This window comes from Triturus cristatus, chromosome 6 (genome assembly GCF_964204655.1).
Source record: "Triturus cristatus chromosome 6, aTriCri1.1, whole genome shotgun sequence".
In the NCBI taxonomy this organism is placed as follows: domain Eukaryota; kingdom Metazoa; phylum Chordata; class Amphibia; order Caudata; family Salamandridae; genus Triturus; species Triturus cristatus.
In genome coordinates, this window is record NC_140589.1 from 1,004,444,343 (window position 1) to 1,004,466,308 (window position 21,966).

The 21,966-nt window shown below is 47.1% G+C and overlaps 1 protein-coding gene across 1 annotated transcript in view; it reads left to right on the top strand.

Moving 5' to 3' along the window:
• Nucleotides 1-21,966, top strand: part of SYNE1 (spectrin repeat containing nuclear envelope protein 1) — a 1,959,630-nt gene that overhangs the window by 1,053,525 nt on the left and 884,139 nt on the right. The window contains exons 70-71 of the mRNA XM_085611789.1: nucleotides 11,446-11,613; nucleotides 14,411-14,587. Of these exons, the coding sequence (XP_085467915.1) occupies nucleotides 11,446-11,613; nucleotides 14,411-14,587 (345 nt within the window). The remainder of the gene's footprint in view (nucleotides 1-11,445; nucleotides 11,614-14,410; nucleotides 14,588-21,966) is intronic.

The window sequence follows — 21,966 nt, forward strand, 5'->3', positions numbered from 1 at the left end:
TAGTGGACTCTGTCTCTGGAGGGCTCGGGGACCACACAGGCACTGTTGGTCTACTTCAACTCGTGCGCAGGGTGCAGTTGGGAATCCACCCATCTTGGAGTCCTCTCAGGTGTTTTTGGGTGCCTGCAGGATGCAGGGAAGCTAGTCTGCTGAATGGGACAGGAGTTCTTGGTTGCTGGGTGAAGTGCTGTCAGGTCTCCCATGCTTTGGGACTCAGCAGCTGCAGGGCAAGTCGGCTTTTGGCACAATTGTTGAAGTCAGCAGGCAGGCCAGCAGGGTTGGTGCCGAGTCAGCTGCTGGATCATCTGTTCTTGCTCTTTATGACTCTTCACGTCCGTCTTCTTCTCTCTGGTGGGCAGGGTCTGCCTTTCTGGTGCCAGAGACTCCCCTAAATACTGAATTGAGGGGTGTTAGGGGATTGTAGGGTAGTAGCCAATGGCCTACTTACCCTTAGGGTCACTATACCCCCTACATGACCACTTCCTGTGGAAAGTTGGCATAACCCTGTCCCAGAGTTTCTAAGTTTGCCATAACAAAGATGGCGAACTCTGAAAAGTCATGTCCACTTCAGTTAGCACACCTTACGGGTGGTACTAGTCTGGGGGTGGGCACGCCTACCTGACTGACTCATTTTTCCACCTGTTCAGGTGCCAAAGGGCTCTGGACAAAAGGGGTTGGCTTCCTCTCCTGTGAGGGAAGCCGGATTTGGATTTCAAAGGCGGTGGATTCTTTGAAGCTCCCCTGCCTTGGAATACTAATCAGCAGGTCTTCCTGAGGGAGGGGGTGCCAACACCCTCTTCCCCTCTTCCTGTGCAGGCTTTGTTTCTGACATCCTAAGAAACTTTGCCTTGGGAGGTCAGAAACTTGACAAGTTGCAGGCTGGCAGAGACAAGTCAGTCAACTCACCAGAGGCTGGTAGGTTTTCAGGGGACACCTCTAAAGTGTCCTATTTGTGCATGTATTCTCAAATCCACTACTGGAATCAAGGTGGGTTTGTGAACACGAAATGATTGATACCAGACATCCCTATTTTCACTGAAGCCATCATGTAGCTGGGGAACTCCTTTTCAACAGTGTCCAGCACATGTTTTAAAATGGCTTCTCTGTCCTCGTGTACTGAAAGTAATTGGGGCATATTTGCTCATGCAGATATGACCACACATGTAGTACGATTCACCCTGCCTTAGGGCTGTAAGGCTTGCTATTGGGGTGACTTACAAATAGTACATGCAGTGTTAGGGGACATGGCACACAGTGATGTGTGTCATGTTGTGTTTTCACTTATGTCTGCACCAGAACATGTAGCCTACAATGGCAGCCCTGCATGAGTTTGGTGAGGGTTCCTTAGCTTGGCACAATTCATGCTGCAGCCCTTGGGAACCCTTTTTCGGACCCCAGGCCCTAGATACCAGTGGTACCATTTACTAGAGGCTTATAGAAAGTGCTAAAGGTATTGCCAATTGGGGGAACAATTGTACAGTGTTTGGGAAAGAGATCTGGCACTGGGGACCAGGTTAGCAGGAACCCAGTGTACTTATCACATCAAGGACCAGGCAAAAAGTGGGGGTGACCATGTCAACAAGCATTTGCTATGCAATAGGTCTTGCATTTATGCAAGTTTAAGGTATTGGCATTGTAAATGACAATGCCTTTTATTTATGTTTTAAAAACAAAAACAAAAATAAAAGGCATTGTTATTTGCAATGTCAATAGCTCAAACTTGCATAAATGTGAAACCTATTGCATTGCAAATGCTTGTTGGTTCTGAGATCAACCCTGTTGAAATGTAAATATTCCTTTGCTAATGTCCAGAAAGAACGTTTCCTAGAGTTAGTCGTTCCTCTTTTCTATGGGTAAAACAGGTACATTTTATTATGTTCGAGGCATATGAGCTGCAGATTACACACTTGTGCATAGATTGCCATCTGGTGTTGGGCCCGGATGTTTGCAGTTTGTTTTTCCTCTTGGAAAGTCTTTGGGTGTCACGAGGTCAGTGACTCCATCCTCAGATTTTTTTTTTCCGCCATCGGGCTCGGATGTAATCTTCGCGCTCCGGTTCCGAACAGTTTCCAGTTCGACGATCGATGCGCAATCCTCATCCCAAACCGCGGTATTGTTTCAATCGCGATCTCCCCCACTCGACGCGCCTTCTCATCGGCACAGATCTTCGGTTCCGGTCGTCGACGGCGGCCTTCGGGCATCTCCAAGCTCCGGTCCTGGCTAATGGAAAGGACTCCATTTAAAAAGTGCCCTCAATGTGGGTCCAAATTTCCCCACACCAGTCTCCATGAGGTATGCAATCTCTGCCTCTCCCCTGAACACGGGGCTCGAGACTGTCCGGCGTGTAAGTCCTTCCGGTCCAAAAAGACTATTCGGGACTGAAGAGCCAGAAGAACTATGGCGCACTCCTCGACGACGATTCCGGACGACATCTTCGGAGAAGGCATCGACGCTCCAGAGCATTACACCGACGAGGGCCTCGTCAGCGCTTCCGAAGCCAGCAACTCAGATGTGGAGGACATCACCCCGGCGCAGAGGGTCGTGAGTACTGATCCCCCCCCCTCACACCACTGCCGGTACCGAAAAAGGCTCCGGTCATACCATCGCCTCCGGGCCTAGGCAAGACCAAAGACACTGCTTCCAACACCGCACCTTCGGGCCCGGTAAAGAAGCCAAGCAAGCATTCCGGCGGCTCGGGCTCGAGCCAGCCTACCGCCGGGCCGATAAACACGCTTCGGCACCGAAAAAGAAGCCGACCTCCATATCGACACCGAGCCCCGCACTGAAGCACTCTGGGTCGAAACCCAGCTCTTCGGCACCGACACCACCTTCGGTGCCGACCAACGCACACAAGGCCATCGGCACCGACACTTCGAGGCCGAAACCCATCTCGGCGCCGACCAAGCGTCCGGGGGTTCCCAAACCGGGTTCCAAACAACGAACCGGCACAGAAAAGCCTAAAAAGCCAACGGGCCGACGCCTCTGGCGCCGACCAGCCTCACCGGACTTATTTACACCGGATCCCTTGCAAAAAACACTCACCAAGGATCCAAAAACTGGACATTTGACACTCTCTACCAAAAAGAGACATTTGGAGAAGCCTGCTCCACCTCCACCTCCAAAGAGGAAGGACTCTGCTACCTCTCTGTTCAGAATACCTTCCCCACCTCTTCCACCTCCTCCACCTTCCCCACCTCCACCCCCTCTGCCTTCTCCACCCCAACCTCATTGTTCTCCCACCCCTTCTCCACACTATGATGATCACGGGGACCCATATGATGACATAGGAGATGTGCCCCAGGACCTACCCACAGGGGACCCCACCCCTACAGGATCCCCAGACCCATGGCACGATTACAATATCCCTGATATCCCCAACGTCCCACAAGATGATCTTTACCCCTCCAGACCATCTCCACCGGAAGACTCATTGGGGTTCCACCATCTACTGCAAAGGGCGGCACACTATCACGGGGTAGACTTGCATACCGACCCCGTAGAGGAAGATTTCCTCCTCGACACATTCGACACCACACATAGGTCTACCTCCATATTACCTATGCTCAAAGGAGTGGTAAAGCATGCGCCAGAAGTTTTTGAGGACCCAGTTAGTGCCAGGGTCATTAACCCCCGCATCGAGAAAAAATACAAAGCTGCCCCCACAGATCCCTCATACATCAGAGGGCCAGCGCCACTAGATTCTCTAGTGGTATCCACTGCACTAAAAGGGCAAATTCCCAGGTGTCAGGCGAAGCACCACCACCTGACAAAGAGTCAAAACTACTGGACGCATCAGGAAAGCGTACTGCGTCACAAGCAGCCAATATGTGGCGTATCGCCAATACTCAAGCGCTATTGGCAAGATATGACAGAGCAAATTATGACGAGTTAGAAAGCATACTGCACCACCTCTCTGAAAAATATAAAGCTAGGGCCAACAAACTAATTCAGGATGGTAAGACTATTACTAACACCTCTATACGTTGTGCCCTAGATGCAGCAGACATAGGTTCCAGGGCCATCAATACCAGCGTCCTCCTCTGTCGCCATGCTTGGCTAAGAATATCAGGGTTTAAACCGGAGGTACAAGCCTCCATCCTTAACCATCCCTTTGACCAGGAACATCTATTTAGCCCAAAAGTGGATGAGGCCCTAGAAAAAATGAAGAAGGATACGGATACGGCAAAATACATGGGAGCCTTACAGTTACACCCTCCTAGACGCTCCTTTCGCCGCTCTTCCTTTCGAAGTACGTCTAGAGGCTACTCCTCAGACACCGCGTCCACTTCATACAAATCCCCTACTCAGTCCACCTTCACAAGGGGTTATCAAAGAGGCGGCTATAGGGGTAACAATAATAAAGGCAGAGAGGGGGGGGAGGAGCCAAGATGGCGACCGGGACGGCAGCGTAGACTCCCGGCTCCGTGAACCTCCGCACCCCGCACGGATATCCTGCCTGAGATCCTCAACTTGTGCTACGTGGTCGTGTTTCTGAAGGAGAGGGGCTCCCGACTGTGTGACTCCGAGGTTTCTAGCCGTGCTATCGCCGGAGAAAACTGCATCTGAACTTTGCGGCCTGTGCGGCCCTGGAGCCGGGACATCGAGTGGGCACCGTGGCCGGGTGGCAGTGCGACAACGGCGGCCGGTGGTGACTGGGTGGAGTCGGCCCACCGAAGCGGTGTTAAACTCGGCCTACATTTCGGCGTGGTCACTTCTACTGCCCAGTGTAGCTGACCGAGTGCATGACCGGGGGTGCAAATCTTAGATCCTCCGGTGACTGCCCCTGCCTTGCTGGTGAGCTGCCCGGCCGCCGCCCGTATCCTGCCCCGATCATTGCGGGCCGCCCCCGGATTTCTACGGGAGCTGGTCCGTGGTGGGGACGACTGTTGCCCGTGACCACGGATAGTTTTTTGCCTGCCCCCGGAACCCGGTCACCCGCGACGTGGACATCGCGACGCTTGTCCCGGGGTCCCGGCCCCAGTGAGGGTCGGGCATACTTGGCGGCCATCTTGGGTCGATGAAGCCTACCATCCTGTCCGCTGGGCCGCAGCGGGCCTGTGAGCGTACGATTCTTGGGAGTGTGGCGGCGAGATCACAGAGAGCTGAGCTGGGGTACGGCGACCTCCTCGAGGCTCTTGGTACTCTTCACTCCTCCTTGGTTCATGGTTTCGTGATCTTGGGGAGTAAGCTCGATGGTGTGGCGTCGGAGTTTGGGCAGTGGCGGCCCGCCTGTCCGCACGAACACAGAGTCTACCCACACTGCGCGCAGGAGGACGCTGTGGCGGCCCCCCCTGAGGTTGGTACACGACTGGACGCCCCGGCCAGTATGCTACAGTGTGTTCGACCTTCTGAGGGCCTGATCTGTCCCGGAGGCGTTGGACCTGAGTGGGATGTGGTGGCCTCATCCCGTGCATGCCCTCCTGCGACCCAGAGACAACTCCAGCAACTAATGTCTGTTTTGGCTGCTTCTGCCTTCCTGAGCCTTGCGTGCAGTGCAGACCCTAGGGCAGCACTGGGAAGCCTGTTTCCTCACGCGGCGGACTGTGTTGATGCTCAGAGACTTCCACCCCACCTGTGTGCGTCGCTTCTCTGTCATTGTTGGACATTCCTCTGCCTAGGAACATTGGGTATGGTGCTGGGTCGAGGGGTTGGCATGGGCAGAATTCCACAGAGTGGTCAGGGATGAGGCTGGCCCCTCGGGGGTGGTCGCCTAGTGGACGGGCGGGCCTGGGGTGGTGTGCTCTCCTGACATGGCTACTGGCACAATAGGTGCATAATGCTCCCCGTTGTGGTTTGAGAAGATTGTCTTTGTGCTGTTCCTTGTTCACTTTAGGGGAACCTTACCGTGCGGGAGGGAGAAGCCGGGGGTCTGTTATGAAGGCCCTCCTCCAGTTTATAAATGCTTTCTCAACCCCCCCGTCTGGTGGGGGTCCTTTCCTACTTCTTTTTCCCTATTCTCCTACATTTCGGGTCTGGTTCCAGGGCGACAGGCACACTGCTGGGGGGGGGGCCGTACTCATCTGCAGAGGTGCAGGGTGGGGGGTTGGGGGAGGGGACTCTGTATTCCTTCATCTTTTTCCATGGCCTCCTTTTTCTTCTCTGATTCTTTTTGTCTTTCTTTTTCTGGGATCAGCGTGATACACCTCCTTTTGCTATGCCTTGTTGCCGTTCCATGTGTTCACAACTTCCGGGGTGTTCTTGGGGAGTTCTGGCGGGGGACTGCGGGCGCAGCTGTAGACTATGTTTTTCTCCATCCTGATGTTCTTGTATTTGCGCCATTGACCGAATAGATTGCTGTAAATCGCTAACGTTCATTACTCTGCATATCCGTGATCGTTGTTTTCAAATTGCTTGTCACCTGATCCTTCTGCCTTGTTTCATCATAAAATGAAAACCTCTTTCTCCTGGTGCCCTACTTACGCTGTCCACAGTATAAGCAGTACGATTTTGCTCCCCGAAGTGCTGCCTGTGTTTATACTTGTCGTTCTTGCTCTGATTGCTTAGCGGCCGGCCCTGGGGGGTTGTAGGCCCATACTTGTTCTTCTTGAACTGTCAATAAAGGTTTTCAAAAAAAAAAAAATAATAATAATAATAATAAAGGCAGAGGCAAAACAAACAACGCCCACTCTGCCACACCGCCTACACAATGACTTCCCCCCACTCCCCCGAGAACATTCCACTCCGGTCGGGGGCAGACTCCAACTTTTCCTTCCTGTCTGGGCTACCATCACCTCAGACAAATGGGTAACACAGATAATTCGGTCAGGCTACTGCCTAGAACTAATATCTACTCCCCCAAACATTTCACCCAGGCAGCGCCCAATGTCACAAGAATATCTAATACTCCTAAAGCAGGAGGTAATCTCCCTCCTACAGATAGAACCCGTTCCTACCAACCAACAAAATATGGGAGTCTACTCCCTATATTTCCTCATACCAAAAAGGGACGAGACTCTGCGACCTATCCTAGATCTCTGGCCCCTAAACACATACATACACTCAGACCATTTTCATATGGTGACGCTTCAGCAGGTACTTCCGCTCCTCTCCCAAAACAACTTTTTGACCACTTTAGACCTAAAAGACGCTTATTTCCACATTCCAGTGCACAAAGCTCACCGGAAGTACCTCAGATTTGTAGTGGACGGACAACACTACCAATTCAAAGTGCTCCTGTTCGGAGTCACAACAGCACCAAGGGTATTCACCAAGTGCCTAGCAGTGGTGGCAGCACATTTGCGAAGACAACACATCCACGTCTTCCCATACTTAGACGACTGGCTCATAAAAGCCAGGTCATACAATCAGTGTGTACAACACATGTCCACCACGATTCAACTACTCCACCAACTGGGCTTCACAGTAAACCACCAAAAGTCCCCTCTACAACCATCCCACATAAAACAATACCTCTGTGCCACCATAGACACCTCAAGAGCGCTAGCCTACCCCAATCCTGCCAGGATTGCAAGCATTGATGCTCTACGCACAAAATTCATAGCACAACACTCCCTTCCAGCTCGAGTGTTTATGCAACTAATAGGGATGATGGCCTCTTGCATCTTCATAGTACCTCACGCAAGAGTCCAGATGCGTCCTCTCCAAGAGTGCTTAGCGTAACAATGGAACCAGGCCCAGGGTCAATTAACAGATCTGGTGTTGGTAGACGGTCGCACCCATCGCTCTCTGCAGTGGTGGAACACCACAAACCTTTCCAATGGTCGACCGTTCCTGGACCCGGTTCCTCAAATAGTACTGACAACGGACGCATCGCTCTCTGGCTGGGGAGCTCATCTACTACATCTCACCACACAGGGCAAGTGGACACCTCAACAAAAGTTACTCCATATCAACCATCTGGAGTTACTAGCAATCTTTCTAGCCCTAAAATCTTTTCAAACCCAAATTTCAGGCAAGGCAGTCCTGATCCGCACAGACAACATGACGACCATGTATTATATTCAAAAACAAGGCGGCACACACTCTCCACAGCTCTCTCAACTAGCACAGAGCATATGGAGATGGGCAATACCCCAGAAAATCTTTTTCGTAGCTCAGCATGTCCCAGGAGTCCAAAACACAGTGGCAGATCTGCTCATCAGGCAGACACAACAGATCCACGAGTGGGAGCTTCACCCGCAAGTTCTTTACCCGTACTTTTAAATGTAGGGGCATCCACAGATAGACCTCTTCGCCACCCACGAAAAAGCCAAATGCCCAAGCTTCGCCGCCATATACCCACACCCATAGTCCAAAGGAAATGCGATATGGATGAACTGGTCAACAACACTCCCTCACACTAATCCTAGTAGCTCCAACGTGGGCCAGACAACCGTGGTATACCACACTGCTGGAACTATCTGTAGTACCGCACCAAAAACTACACCTCTCTCCACACCTCTTAACCCAGAACCATGGAGAGATCAAACACCCGGACCCAGCGCAGCTCAACATTGCGATCTGGCTCCTGCAATCCTAGAATTCGGGTACCTAAATCTTCCCCCTGACTGTATGAACGTCATCAGAGAAGCTAGAAGACCTACCACTAGAGCGTGCTACGCCGCCAAGTGGAAACGTTTTGTTGTTTATTGCCATAACAACACCATCAATCCACTGGACGTGTCCATTCAACACATCATAGGCTACTTACTCCACCTACAAAGGTGCAATCTAGCCTATACGTCCATTCGACTACCCCTCGCAGCTATTGCAGCTTACCTACAAAACAGGCAACATCTATTACTCTTTAGAGTACCTGCCATTAAAGCCTTCATGGAAGGCCTTAAAAGAATAATTCCTCCCAGAGTGCCACCCTCACCTGTGTGAAACTTAAATATCGTTCTCACAAGGCTAATGGGGCCTCCCTTCGAACCTCTGCACAAATGCGAACTACAATTCCTAACATGGAAAACCGCTTTTCTTGTAGCAATCACTTCCCTTAGAAGGGTCAGTGAGATACAAGCACTTACCATTCAAGAACCCTTTTCTCCAAATGCACCACAACAAGGTTGTTCTCCGTACCAACCCAAAATTCCTCCTTAAAGTCATTTCTCCTTTTCACCTAAACCAAACAGTAGAACTACCAGTATTTTTCTTGCAACCACAGACCGTTGCAGAAAGGGCTCTTCACACACTGGATGTCAAACGAGCCTTACTCTACTACATTCAAAGAACACAACCTTTCCGTAAGACCAAACAACTGTTTGTTTCATTCTCTCCGCCACACAAAGGCAACCCCATCTCAAAATCAGGGATAGCTAGGTGGATTGTAAAATGCATTCAAATCTGCTACCATAAAGCAAAGAGAACACTATCCATTCCCCCTAAAGCCCATTCTACACGAAAAATAGGGGCTTCCATGGCATTCTTCGGGAATATCCCATTAGATGATATCTGCAAAGCAGCTACATGGTCAACACCGCACACTTTCACCAAACACTATTGTGTAGATGTGCAAACTAAGCAACAGGCTAGTGTGGGCCAGGCTGTACTCAAAACATTATTTCAAACCACTGCAACAGATACGGGTGGTCGCCGCTAATGGTGGGTACTGCTATATAATCTATGCACAAGTGTGTAATCTGCAGCTCATATGCCTCGAACGGAATATGCTACTTACCAGTATGCATCTGTTCTTGCCATGTAGAGCTGCAGATCTACACACGCCCACCCGCCTCCCCGGCTACCTGTATCTGTCCCAGTTTATCTTATTTAGATAGCACACACATGGGCATCTACACTTTTATTACTACGCTCCACCTTTCCCTGCTGGCGAAAAACAATCTGAGGATGGAGCCGAAGCCCATGCGCAATACGATCTAAAGGAGGAGTCACCGACCTCGTGACTTCCAAAGACTTTCCAAGAGGAAAAACAAACTGCAAACATCCGGGCCGAACACCAGATGGCGATCTACGCACAAGTGTGTAGATCTGCAGCTCTACATGCCAAGAACAGATGCATACTGGTAAGTAGCATATTCCTTTATTGCACATTATACAATCACATTTATCAATGCATTTTATAGCGCACACTGCATAAATGAATCAGCTCTAGGCGCCGATGGCTGGTGTTATTATCACTCAGCTTAATGGGACTCACTGTGCCCCCTTGAAAGGATGAGTGAGTGAGAGGAATCAACAGTATGCGCTTTATGTTTCACACAGACCTATGCATTAATCCATGAGTCTGCGTCACTGGCTTTGCACTAGGAGCACTGGTAGAGTATTCCCTTAGGCCGGATCGGAACAATAACTCGCAGTTAGGGGATCCATCGGTGGATATGTGAGGAGGAGATGCCCAATATCCCACGACAAACAGCTAAAAAAAAGATCACAGCAGCCTAGAGACAGGACACGACTGTGTGTTTATACAACGCACGCGCTGGGAGGCAGCAGTATCTAAACGCGCAGATCCTCGCTGAAAGGAGTGGGGGGGACATGACTGAGGCGCTGATGTTTCTGAAAGCATGTTTTAACTGAATGGAATTCCTAGAAGTAGAGACAATGTGCCTGGAGGGCTGAATCTACTGTAAACCCCTAAGTTTTATGTCATGCGACGTAGACAGGCCTTCAGGGTGAAACACCCACTGATGGACGGCGAAACGGCAAAGAACGCCCACAACAAACCACTGCAGATACAGTACACGCACACTCATGAAACAAGCTGCTGCGCTGCTCCAGCATTGGAGGAGCGAGAGAGGCTGCGCTTGAGAGCACGTGCACCAGCAGACACAGTCCGTTCACTTTTAAACTGTAAACAACAAGCATCGATCTCTTAGCTTCATGGGGCCATGTGTTTCTAATTAGAAACACATGGCCCCATAAAGATAAGAAAGTGCTTTGCGACAGCAACAAAGCAGGCGACCCAGTCGGATCGGAGGCGAAAGGGTGTCCACAAAAAACCCTCATTTCCAATGGCAGGCCACCGTTTAGCATAAACTGTGACACCAGCCAATGGAAATGAGGGGCGGGGCTAAAGCCCTTTTCTGAAATCCCTCTCTCACAAAATTTCTCGCCTGCGTTGCAGCGCATGCGCTGCAACGCAGGCGTGACCTAAAAAGGGGCACTTTTCTACAAACACAGACTAGTTTAAATAGTTGAGTGAACTAGTGAACTATTGTCAAATAACTGAATTAAAGAGAGAGCAAGATTAACTTCATTCTTCCCTTGAAAGAGAGGCTCTTATTGCTGTATCATGGCTGATGATAAGAACAAGCAAGCAGTCTATAATTTAAATATCAGACCACAGCATTGTGTACTGCCTGAAGAAGATGACAATTTAATTTGGGGTGTTGTAGGTTTATAAAGACAAGCTGGAAAATACAACAACTTGATTTGAGATCTCCTTACATTTGGCAGAGAATACTTAACGTATGTGATAAACTATCATACAAATTTAAGACATAACTTAATATTATGCATTAATGCTGTATGTTTTCAATATAGACATTTGTTGGGAGCCTGGAAGTTCAAGTTAAGGAGCATGAAGATTACAATACTGAGCTGCAAGAGGCAGAGAAATGGCTCCTACAGATGTCCAGTAGACTGGTGACTCCCGACCTGATGAAAAGCACCAACCTGGAAGCAATAACTCAGCAGCTTGCCAATCATAAGGTAAGAATCAAGCATTTAAATCAGTGAAATCAAAATGTTTATTTTTAAGATAAACCAAAAACAGAAGGCACGTTTTAGAGTTACACTAAGGAATATAGTGCGTGGTATTTGTCTTCTGTAATGTAAAATTTACATTTAGCACTTGTTAGGGTGAGAGTTAATATTTACTAATATCATAAAAGCTAGAGTCTGCATCCCGTTTGCTAGATTCAAGGATGTGTGTGGATACATTTGAGATGCAGAGTGTAGGTGGTGCACCCTTAAAGGTCAGGTGTCTCTGTGTTCTGCTTAAATATAGGCAGTCCTGTTCCTGGTGATCTGACAGTTCTATTTTAGGGATGCCTTGCATGGTCTGTCTTTGGCATTCGTATGGTCCCTCTCAAAGAGGTTCACACTACATCTATAGAATGCCTCTTGCCCTCTCCTAAAGGCTGCCTTCTGGATGGGGGAGGCTCTTTGTCCATCCCAGGAGATACTTTGCTATGATGTATGTTAAATATTGGGTTAATGCACTGAGCCTAACAGGGATTCCTTTATTTGCTTGTTAAACACTCCTTGTAAATGAATCAACACCTTTTTTCAGTTCTCCGGCGGAAGATCCTTAATGCTACATTATAGGTTGTAGAAATTGCCACTACCATCTCCTACAATACCAAATTACAGTAAAAGTTCTAGCAATGGTGCATATATTCAATTTTGTTATATTTGCCCCACATGTGTATCCAATATAGTTTATACTTATAGACTCAATGAGGCCAAACAAAACACTAGGAGGACTTCAGAGATCAAATCTAAGACATTTATTACTTAACATTTGCATTATTGCTATCCAGGAACAAAACCAAAGCGTAGTTGTCATGGTGATCATCACATGGAAATATGCAGTGGAGAAACGTTGACATATATGTCAGTATATTGATACAGAGACCTCAAAAAATTGCTCAGTAGGAAACTTGAACCAAAGGGTAGGGTATGCTCAGCAGTAAATCCACTAGCATGTTCTGTGCATTGAGACTCAAAATGGCCCTCAATGATAAGGCCCAAGTAGGCAGAGTATATGTTTGGAGTTGCTTGTGCTCACTTGGAAATGGACTGTGACCAGCAGACTGAAGAACCAATTTGCATATCATTGGTCTCTGTCTGTGGTGTACAATAAAGACTGAAAGATGTTATTTCAAACCTTTTTATTTCCGACACATTACAATGCATGCATTTTTGGTCTTCTCAGTGAGTATATTGACATTGAGCCATATGTCATGTAGGGGGTGTTCATTTGTCTAAGTGAACAAGGTTTGATGGGATTTCATTTAATTTGACTTTTATTGCTCCTATGTCCCCCCTCTCATAAAAGCACCACCAGCACAGAACGTTTATCACTGGTTGCTACTGTCATCAGTCTTATTTTAGACAAAAGTGTTTACCTTGACCTTCACTGATGTAGATGGAACATACACAGCATAACATGATTAGTATCATGAACATGCAGGATATTGCTGTAATTTCTGAGAAAGGAAATTCCCTTCCTATAATAGCTTGTTATATTGCTGTTATTCAAAATTTAACACAGGAACTGTCAACTTTGTCCTTTGAAAAACATCCTGCACTCACCATCATACACATAATGAAGTTGCTCCTCACTAGTGACACAGTGTATACATAGCTTATTTAGGAAAACAGTGCTGTAGAGGTGTTTGGTGTGTCTGCAGACAGGAAATCTGTGATAGCCATTTGGAAGGTAGACGGGAAAAGGGTTGTACAAGCAGTAAGGAATACTATCTGCTCCCTCCATTTTCTTTCACATTATTACTTTAGATTGCCAGATTTTTAGAGTAATAGCATTGTAGAAACAACTACTTTTGAGAAACCACCTATTAAAGTATAAACTTCTCATTGACTAGGCCTGTTGAATAAGCACAAATGAATAAGTTGATAGACTAGAACTTCTCTTAAATAAATAAAAACACTGCACTTTAATAGAAACTTGTTTGATATAGCTTTTTGTGTATCTGAAGAGAAAAAACAAAGACATTTTTAACAGAGCCGCAATTAAGAGTTAAACAAGGTCCAATAACTTTTACTCTGCTGAGTGTTTTCAAGTGGTCTATATTGACACTCAACATTGCAACAATGCATTGCTAGAAACTGTATTGTGTAATTGTGTATACTTTACGGGGCATGGTTTTCAGAAACAACTAAATGCTATGAAAATATATACTGGTCCTTATATCTTCCCTGTTCTAAATCCGACATGAGGAATGTCAACCCAAACAGTTCTGCTTAACCTATTTCACTGACGCATAGACTCTACCCACCATTTTAGATATGGTACTTCGATGGCACTGATTATAATTAATGTGCCTGCCGTGCAACATATGAGCATAAGAGCTAGATGATTCGCTTGCAGATCATTCCTTAACCATATGGTTTTGTTGCAATTGTTCTCTTTCATGGCCTTGATTTGTTGCCTCTATTTGAGATACTCTTTGCACTGTGTCTTAGATGGAGATTTGAGCAAAGAAGTACTTTCTTACTCTTAGGTGTTTACATTGGCATACATTTTATGTTGCAATTCGATCTTTCACACCTCAATGAGTGGCTATAATTTTTGGTGGTTGGAGCTAGTCTAAACAAAATGTCAAGAAAATTATATTTTCAGGACTATAGGTAGACAGAATGAACAGAAATTACTGGGTCTCTAATCCTATCTGTCGCCATTTCAGGACAAGATATTTGTAAAAGAAGGGTTTATAAGAAGCTGAAACTAAATTTCAGTTAATAAATTTTCCAAAACATTTAGGCAATGATGGAAGAGATTGCTGGATTTGAAGATCGCTTAAACCGTCTGAGAGGAAAAGGAGATCATTTGATCAGCCAGTGCGCAGAACATCTTCAGGGAAAGTTCAAGCAAAATATTCAAGGACACCTTCAAGGAACAAGAGACAGCTATTCTGCAATCTGCAGCACAGCTCAGAGGGTAAGTAATGAATTTGGGCTGAATCCACAACAATTTTGGTATGAGTAATTCTACTGGCTTTCTCCTGGAATCCAGGAGTAAGCCAGTCGTACTACAAGAGTACATCAAAGAAAAATCTTTGCGAATTGGCTCCATGTGTTGACATATGTATTTCAGATCACATTCAGATTGATTTGTAGGTTTGCAGTTTTGGAAGAATACCTTAACACTGTAGAAACCTAGATACACCTCTAATTACATAGTAGAATATCTACTGTTGTTCCGATTGACATAAACATCTACAATGACAGCAGAGTTATCCAGTTCCTACACTGCTGTACTACTTTGATTTATGGGTATGTGGTTTAATTTACCCTGTTTATGTTTTTTCAATGTGAAGGGAAGTGATCAATAAATGGTGGTTGCAAGGATGGGGCAGCTGAAGTTATGTACAGAGGCAAGCATCCACATAGCGTAGTGCAAAGAGAGTGTGGGATGGAAAAAGCAAGATAATTTGCTGGTTCAGTAAAGTTTCTTCTCAACCTTGCAAAACTGGAACTAATCAAAAGCTTCCAAGTTTTGATTAATATTCAATAGTGCATACATTGTATTAAATTGTGCTATGCTCAGAATACAATATTTTTCTTTTGTGATTAACCTTCTGCTATTGAGAACCAGGGCCATTAATTGTAAAAGAGAGTCATGATTACATATTCATTCTGATTCTTCTTGAAGACAGTTTTGGTTTATGATACTATTCTGTATGGTAATACTATTTTTTTTTATAAACCAAATTATATTGTTTTTTGCAAGAAACCAGAACATACCAAAAACCCCAGCAGTGCACAACCATCACAAGCATGTATCACGATTCCGTGTGCAGTCACCCCACTGTGTCCTGCAACCGATAATAGTTCCATCATTTCCCCCAGATCTTTTTATGCTAATGAGGATATCCATGACCAGAGTATATTGTTTTCTCCAATTTCACACACCAGTGCTTGCCACGCCGCCCCTGAGAGCGGTGTTGACAAGTTCCATAATTGAGCTATTCCCTTTGTGAAAAAGTGCCTCTTTTGATATAGTTAGCTTCCCAGTTTTTGTCTGGAAAATAATGTGGTTTTGATTGAAAGTGCACAGTGTCCCTGCCAAACCAAGTCCCTTGTGCCAGAGCTCCTTCCCTAAAACTGTACCACGATTGGCGCAACTTCAGACACCCCTGTAAGTCCCTATTAAATGGTGCCTCTGGTACCTAGGGCATTGGGGCTGAAGAGGGTCCCCTAGGGGCCACTCTTCAAGGCCAAGCAGACTGCCATTGCAACCTAAATGTTTAGTTGCAACAAAAAAAAATAACAAAGTCGACATGGCACACTGCCTTTGTGCTGTGTCACCCCTCTTGCAGGCCTTAGAAGCCCTAAGGCCGGATGCACTATATCTCAGGTGGGGGCAGATCTGCATGAGCAGATATGCCCCTTTAATATTTAAGTCTATGTTTAATAGTGTAAGTGGCAGGGAAGCAATAGAGAGTACATGGCATGGAAACTCGGAAACTCAAGTTCCCCTGCACCATGATGGCTTCACTGAACCCAGGAGTGTTTGGTATCAAACAACTCCTCTTAATAAACCCACACTGATGCCAGTGTTGGATTTATTAGAACATGTACCCAGAGGGCACCTCTGAGGTGCCCCCTGTAATCCTACCAACCCTGGTGGGGTCTCTGACTGGCTTTAAGCAGCATGCAAACCACCAACATGTTGATAGACCCATGGGGTGAGAGCCCTTGCTTTCTGATACCAGAAACAAAGCCCATCCTGGGGGAAGGTGTCACACCTCCTCCCCCAGGCCTGCAGGCACAGCGCTCGAGAGGGACGCTTCAAACACTACCCTTCTCACAAACGAAAGAGGATGAAACTAACCTTCACCTGGAGAGTCTTCATCTTTTAAGTGGAAGAACCTGGAAAGGCCATCTGCATTGACTTAGGCAGTCCCAGGTCTGTGTTCGACTGTAAAGTCCATTCCCTGTAGGGATATGGACCACCTTAACAATTTCGGGTTTTCACCTTTCATTTGTTATAGCCATCTGAGAGGCTTGTGGTATGTCTTAACTAGGAAGTGAGTGCCAAACAGGTATGGCCTCAACTTCTTCAGGGCCCAGACCACAGCAAAGGCTTTCCTCTCTATTGCGCTCCAATGCTGCTCTCTGGGGAGTAGTCTCCTGCTTATGAAAGCAATAGGTTTGTCAGGTCCTTCATCATTAGTTTGGGCTAGGATCGTTCCTATTCCATGCTCAGAGGCATCTGTCTGCACACTGAACTGCTGGGAGTAGTCTGGAGCTTTCAGGACTGGGGCAGAGTGCATTACATTATTCAGAGTGTCAAAAGCCTTTCGGCAGCGCACTGTCAAGTACACTTTCTTGGGTATCTTTTTGAAGGTGAGTTCTGGGAGGGGGCCACCATGGACTGATAATCCTTCATGGACCTCCTGTAATATCCAGTCAAGCCAAGGAATGCATTGACTTGGGTCTGGGTTGTTGGAGATTCCCAGTCCTGCATTGTCTGGATCTTGGGTTGGAGTAGCTGAACTTAGCCTCCGCCTATAAGGTGGCCCAAATATACAAACTTTCCTTGCCCTATCTGGCAATTGCATGCCTTGATAGTGAGGCCTGCACTTTTCAGAGCCTCAAGGACCTTCCCAAGGTGGATCGGGTGGTCCTGTCAGGTGGAGTTTGAGACTTCAATATCATCTAGATAAGCTGCAATAAAGGATTCCAATCCAGCAAGGACTTTGTTCACCAACCTCTGGAAGGTGACAGGGGCATTCATTAATCCAAAGGCTATCTCTGTAAACTGGAAGTGCCAACTTGTAGTGGAAACACAGGTTTTTCTTTTGCTCCAGTGGTCAGACCTATCTGTCAGTACCCAGATGTGAGACCAAAGGTACTCAGATGCTTGGCTGCTCCCAACCTGTCAATCAAATCATCTGCTCTAGGAATTGGATATGCATCAGTTTTTGTCACAACATTGAGACCCCTATAATCCACACAAAACCTTATTTCTTTCTTTCCACCCTTGGAGTGAGGTTTGGGGACTGGGCTGACCCAGGGTCTCTCTCAGGGTTTAATGACACCCAGTTTCAGCATCTTGCTTACTTCAGCTTGGATGCTCTCTATGACATAATCAGACTGCCTGTAAATTTTGTTTTTACAGTGTCCACATCATAGGTACGCTATCTAGTCTGACCAGGGGTCAGAGAGAAGAGCTCAGCATACTGATTTAGGACTTGCCGGCAATCAGCCTGCTGTTGGTCAATGAGAGTGTCTGACAAGACCACTCCATCAACAGATCCATTTTTGGGATTGCTGGAGAGGTGATCAGACAGAGGTTCACTCTCAGCTTCCTGTCTCTAATCTATAACCATGCGCATAGTCACATCCACTGTATCAAAGTAGGGCTTCAGGCAGTTCACATTTATAACCCTTTGGAATATTTCTCAACTACCCAGGTCCACCAAATAGGTGACCTCCCCTTTTCTTTTAAGGAGGGCCCTAGATGTCACATGCTTCAATACCCGTAGCCTTTGAGCTAGTTGGAACTCAACCATGGTAGCCATTTGGTCATACCATTGCTTCTGGCGCTCCTGGCTCGCCTGAAGGTTTTGGCTTGCTTTTTCTATGCACTCAGCCATTCTGGAGTGAAGGCCAAGCATATAATCCACTATGTCTTGTTTTGGCTTTCTGAGAGGTTTTTCCTATCCTTCCTTCACAAGACTCAATGGACCCCTAACAGGACGCCCAAACAGAAGTTCAAAGGGGGACAACCCACTCCCCGTTTTATGGTACTTACCTGTAGGCAAAAAGCAGTCACTGGAGTAAGAAATCCCATCTCATTCTGAGTTTTTCAGGGAGTCAACCAAAGATGCCTTTCAATGTCTAGGTATATCTTTTAACCAGGCCATTGGTTTGTGGGTGGTATGAGTTTTTGAGCTTGTAAGTCACTCCACACTCCTCCCACATGTGTTTCAAGAATGCCGAAATGAAGTTTGTACCTCTGTCTAATACTACCTCCTTAGGGAAACCAACCCAGGTAAAGATACCAAGGAGGCCTTGCCACTGCAGGGCAGTGGTCGACCTAAGAGGAATAGCTTGAGGATACCTGGTGGCATGATCCATTACCGCCAGAATATATCTGTTCCCTAGGGCTGTTTCAGGGTCTAGGGGGCCAACAATGTCAACGTCTAGCCTTTCAAAGGGTACCCCAACCACTGGAAGTGGAATTAAGGGGGCCTTCCGGTGGCATCATACCTAACGACTGGCTTGGCAGGAGACACAGAACTGACTAAAGTACTTCACCTTTTGGGATATCCCTGGCCAGTAGAAGTGATTGACTAATCTACTCCATATTTATCCTGACCAGGGTGCCCAGCTAAAGGGATTGCATGGGCCAAAGTGAGAAGGAACTTTCTTAAGCTTCTGAGGTACTACTCCTGGTTGTACCAGGTTTTGGGTCTCTGGCCTCAGTTTAAAGGAGCCTCTCCTCCCAATTCACCCTGTGGGTTCCAATGATACCTCCCTTTTCCTTTGCGGCAGCTTGCTGCCTTAGGCTTCTAAGAGTGGTACAGGTGTGTTGTCCCTGGCACAGATCCTCCTTAGAGGGTCCCCCTGGGCCCAAGAGCTCCCCCATTTAAGGACCAAGGTCTTCAGGCTCAGTTCCCTCTTGGGCTAACAGGTCCTCTTCCTGAGGGGTTCTGACCTGAAATCTGTTTAGAAGCCCAGTCTTCTTGCCTTTTATCTTTGAGGACTGGTCCACACTTTCAGGATACATCACCTCTTGTTCACTCAGGCTCTGCTCTGGCTTGTACACAGACCAAGACTGGGATCCCTAGCATTCCTGCATGGATCCTCCGTTCTACTTAAGCCCAAAGGGAAGTCTCCAGATAATTTCCAAGCAGACAGTCTACAGGGATGGATGAGGACACAGCCACTTCCTTCTGACAAACTACTCCCAAAAGGTACCATAGCCATGGGATGTATCTTTCTTTGTGACATTGTCAGCATTGGTGACTGGATAGGTCCTTCCAATCAGGTACTCTTTTAAGTGAATTAATTGATCTGCCACCATGGTGACACTAGAACCAGTATCCCTCAGGGCCTCCACTATGGTACAATTAATCAAGGGATGCTGCCTTTATTCTTGCATATTAGTGAGCCCGGCAGCATCGACACCTCCCTCGAAGACTAGAGTTGCCTCAGTGGGGTCACTGACATGGTCAGGTCACATCTGAGATCCCATCTGCGCATTAGCAACTGCATGTACTGCAGGTTGGCTAAAGGTATTTTTCTTGTTTTTACAGCTATAGTTTTAAGTTCAGTGCCCTGTAATCTTACAGTCATGGCACCAAGCCTCCATAGGATCCCCGTCCCTTCCCTGTTACCCAACCTTTGGCTGTGAAGAGTCTCTGGGCCCTCCCTGCTGAGCAGATTTTTTGAGGGCCCGAAGAAGACTTTGTTTTTTTCCCTTGGTGGGAGGGAGAGGGGTATTGGCCCCTTTCTTTTGGTCTCCGTCACCAGTGGTAGTCTTGTTTACCCTTGTCTTGACTCAGTGGTCTGCCTTCTTCCCCAACTCTTGAGGAGAAAATGGACTTAGGTCTACCAAGAATTTATGTACTTTCTCTTGGTGACAATTACTAAAAAGATGTGCCTTCATTATCAGATTATAAAGTCCTTCAAAGTCATGTACAATTAGGGTACCCTTCATGATGCCATAGGATTCCGTCTCTTTCTCAGTGAGTGTCAGGATTCTCTCCCTGCACTTTCCTGAGAACATTTCCCACAGGATGGCACTCCACAGCTTCCTGTGAACCTGCCTGCTAAGACAGGCCCTCTCAAAAGCAATGAACCACTTGGTGATATCATCACCGTCAAAGAATTTTGGGACAATCCCTTTGGGGATTTTAGGGTCAAAAGACTCTACTTGCTCCCTATTTATTATTTTGTTGCCACCAGAGATTGGTCCTAAGCCCATCTCAGCTTTCTTTTTCTATGGGCAGCAGTTTACCCTCCAAGGCTATCCTCTTGGCCAGTTTCTGAAAATTTGCATCTTCAGTAATAACCTTCTCTAGGACACTGCTGGGGTCACTTCCTGTGGTGTTGCTATCTGAGGGGTAGTGATGGACCGCGCAATCTCCTCCTCTTGAGATCCATCATCCTCTCCATCACTGGGGGAAGTTTTACTTGCCAGGGCCTTGTCATTCTCTGCCAGCAACTTCTGCAGATGAGCCTTTGTGGGTTTAGGATCCATGGAAAGGTTCTATGCCTTGCAAACTTCTTTGAGTGGTAAAACTTTCCGGTGGGCTTAGGGGGCCAGGTTGAGCTCCTGGGAGGTCCCTGGGGTCTCAGACATGGTGTTTAAACTAGTTGGAAACTTATCAGGAACTTACACAAATGCTATGGACTGCCAACGACCCACATGCTTTACAGGCTTTTAATTGATAAACAATGGGGTACTTAACCAAGGCCCTAACACTAGTTTAAAGAACATTTGGAACAAATCGAAAATTGGAAAAATGTTTGAGCTAAAGTCAATTTTGGATTTCCTCTTGTGAAATCTCTTATCAATCAAGTGGTACAACAAATGTTGAGTCTTGTACCCCACCGCTACACCATCAATGTAGGGAGCTGGCTCTTTTATGTGATATACCAATAATTGATCCTATTGTGTAAGGAGTTAAGAGATTCCCTCAGAAGTGTACAGGGCTTCTATGTAAACCCAAGTGCTCTATTTGTGGTTGTGTGGGCGAGCAGCCATAGGCCTAACACAAAGGAGTGTAAGACATTTGCTATACACACGGTGATTAATAAATGGCACAAGACTCAAAAAGGAGATCCACACCAATTCTAGATAACTAAGCTTCTTTCTAGATTAATTTTAAGACCTGTCTCTGAGGTGAACATAAGCACGGAGGGCCACAATGCAGCACCAAACTTACACCCTTAGCGGCACTGGGGCGGCCGGGTGCAGAGTGCCTACACAGCATCGGGCACCTAATGCAAATCAGTAGGGGAGATCGATTTTGCAAAAAGGGTGCAGGTTCTGGCCAGGAGGCCAGACGAAGAAACCCAACCACTGCCCAGGTAAGTACTGATGCTTAGGGGACATAGGGACACTATTGGTTGAGCTCCCAAGGCCCGGGGGCTTCTGCTTCAGGGGTGCTCTTAGATATGGAAAAAGGCTTACTCGAGCAGGTCGCAGTTAGGGGGGTCGTCCTGCAGAGGCTGCAGGCATCGAAGTGAAGTCCAGCATGGGTCAACCCATGATGGACTCTTGCTAAGAATCTGAGCAAAAGTCCATCATGGGTCCACGCTGACACCTATCTTTGGGAGTGTTCCCCCTGCTCCAGAGGA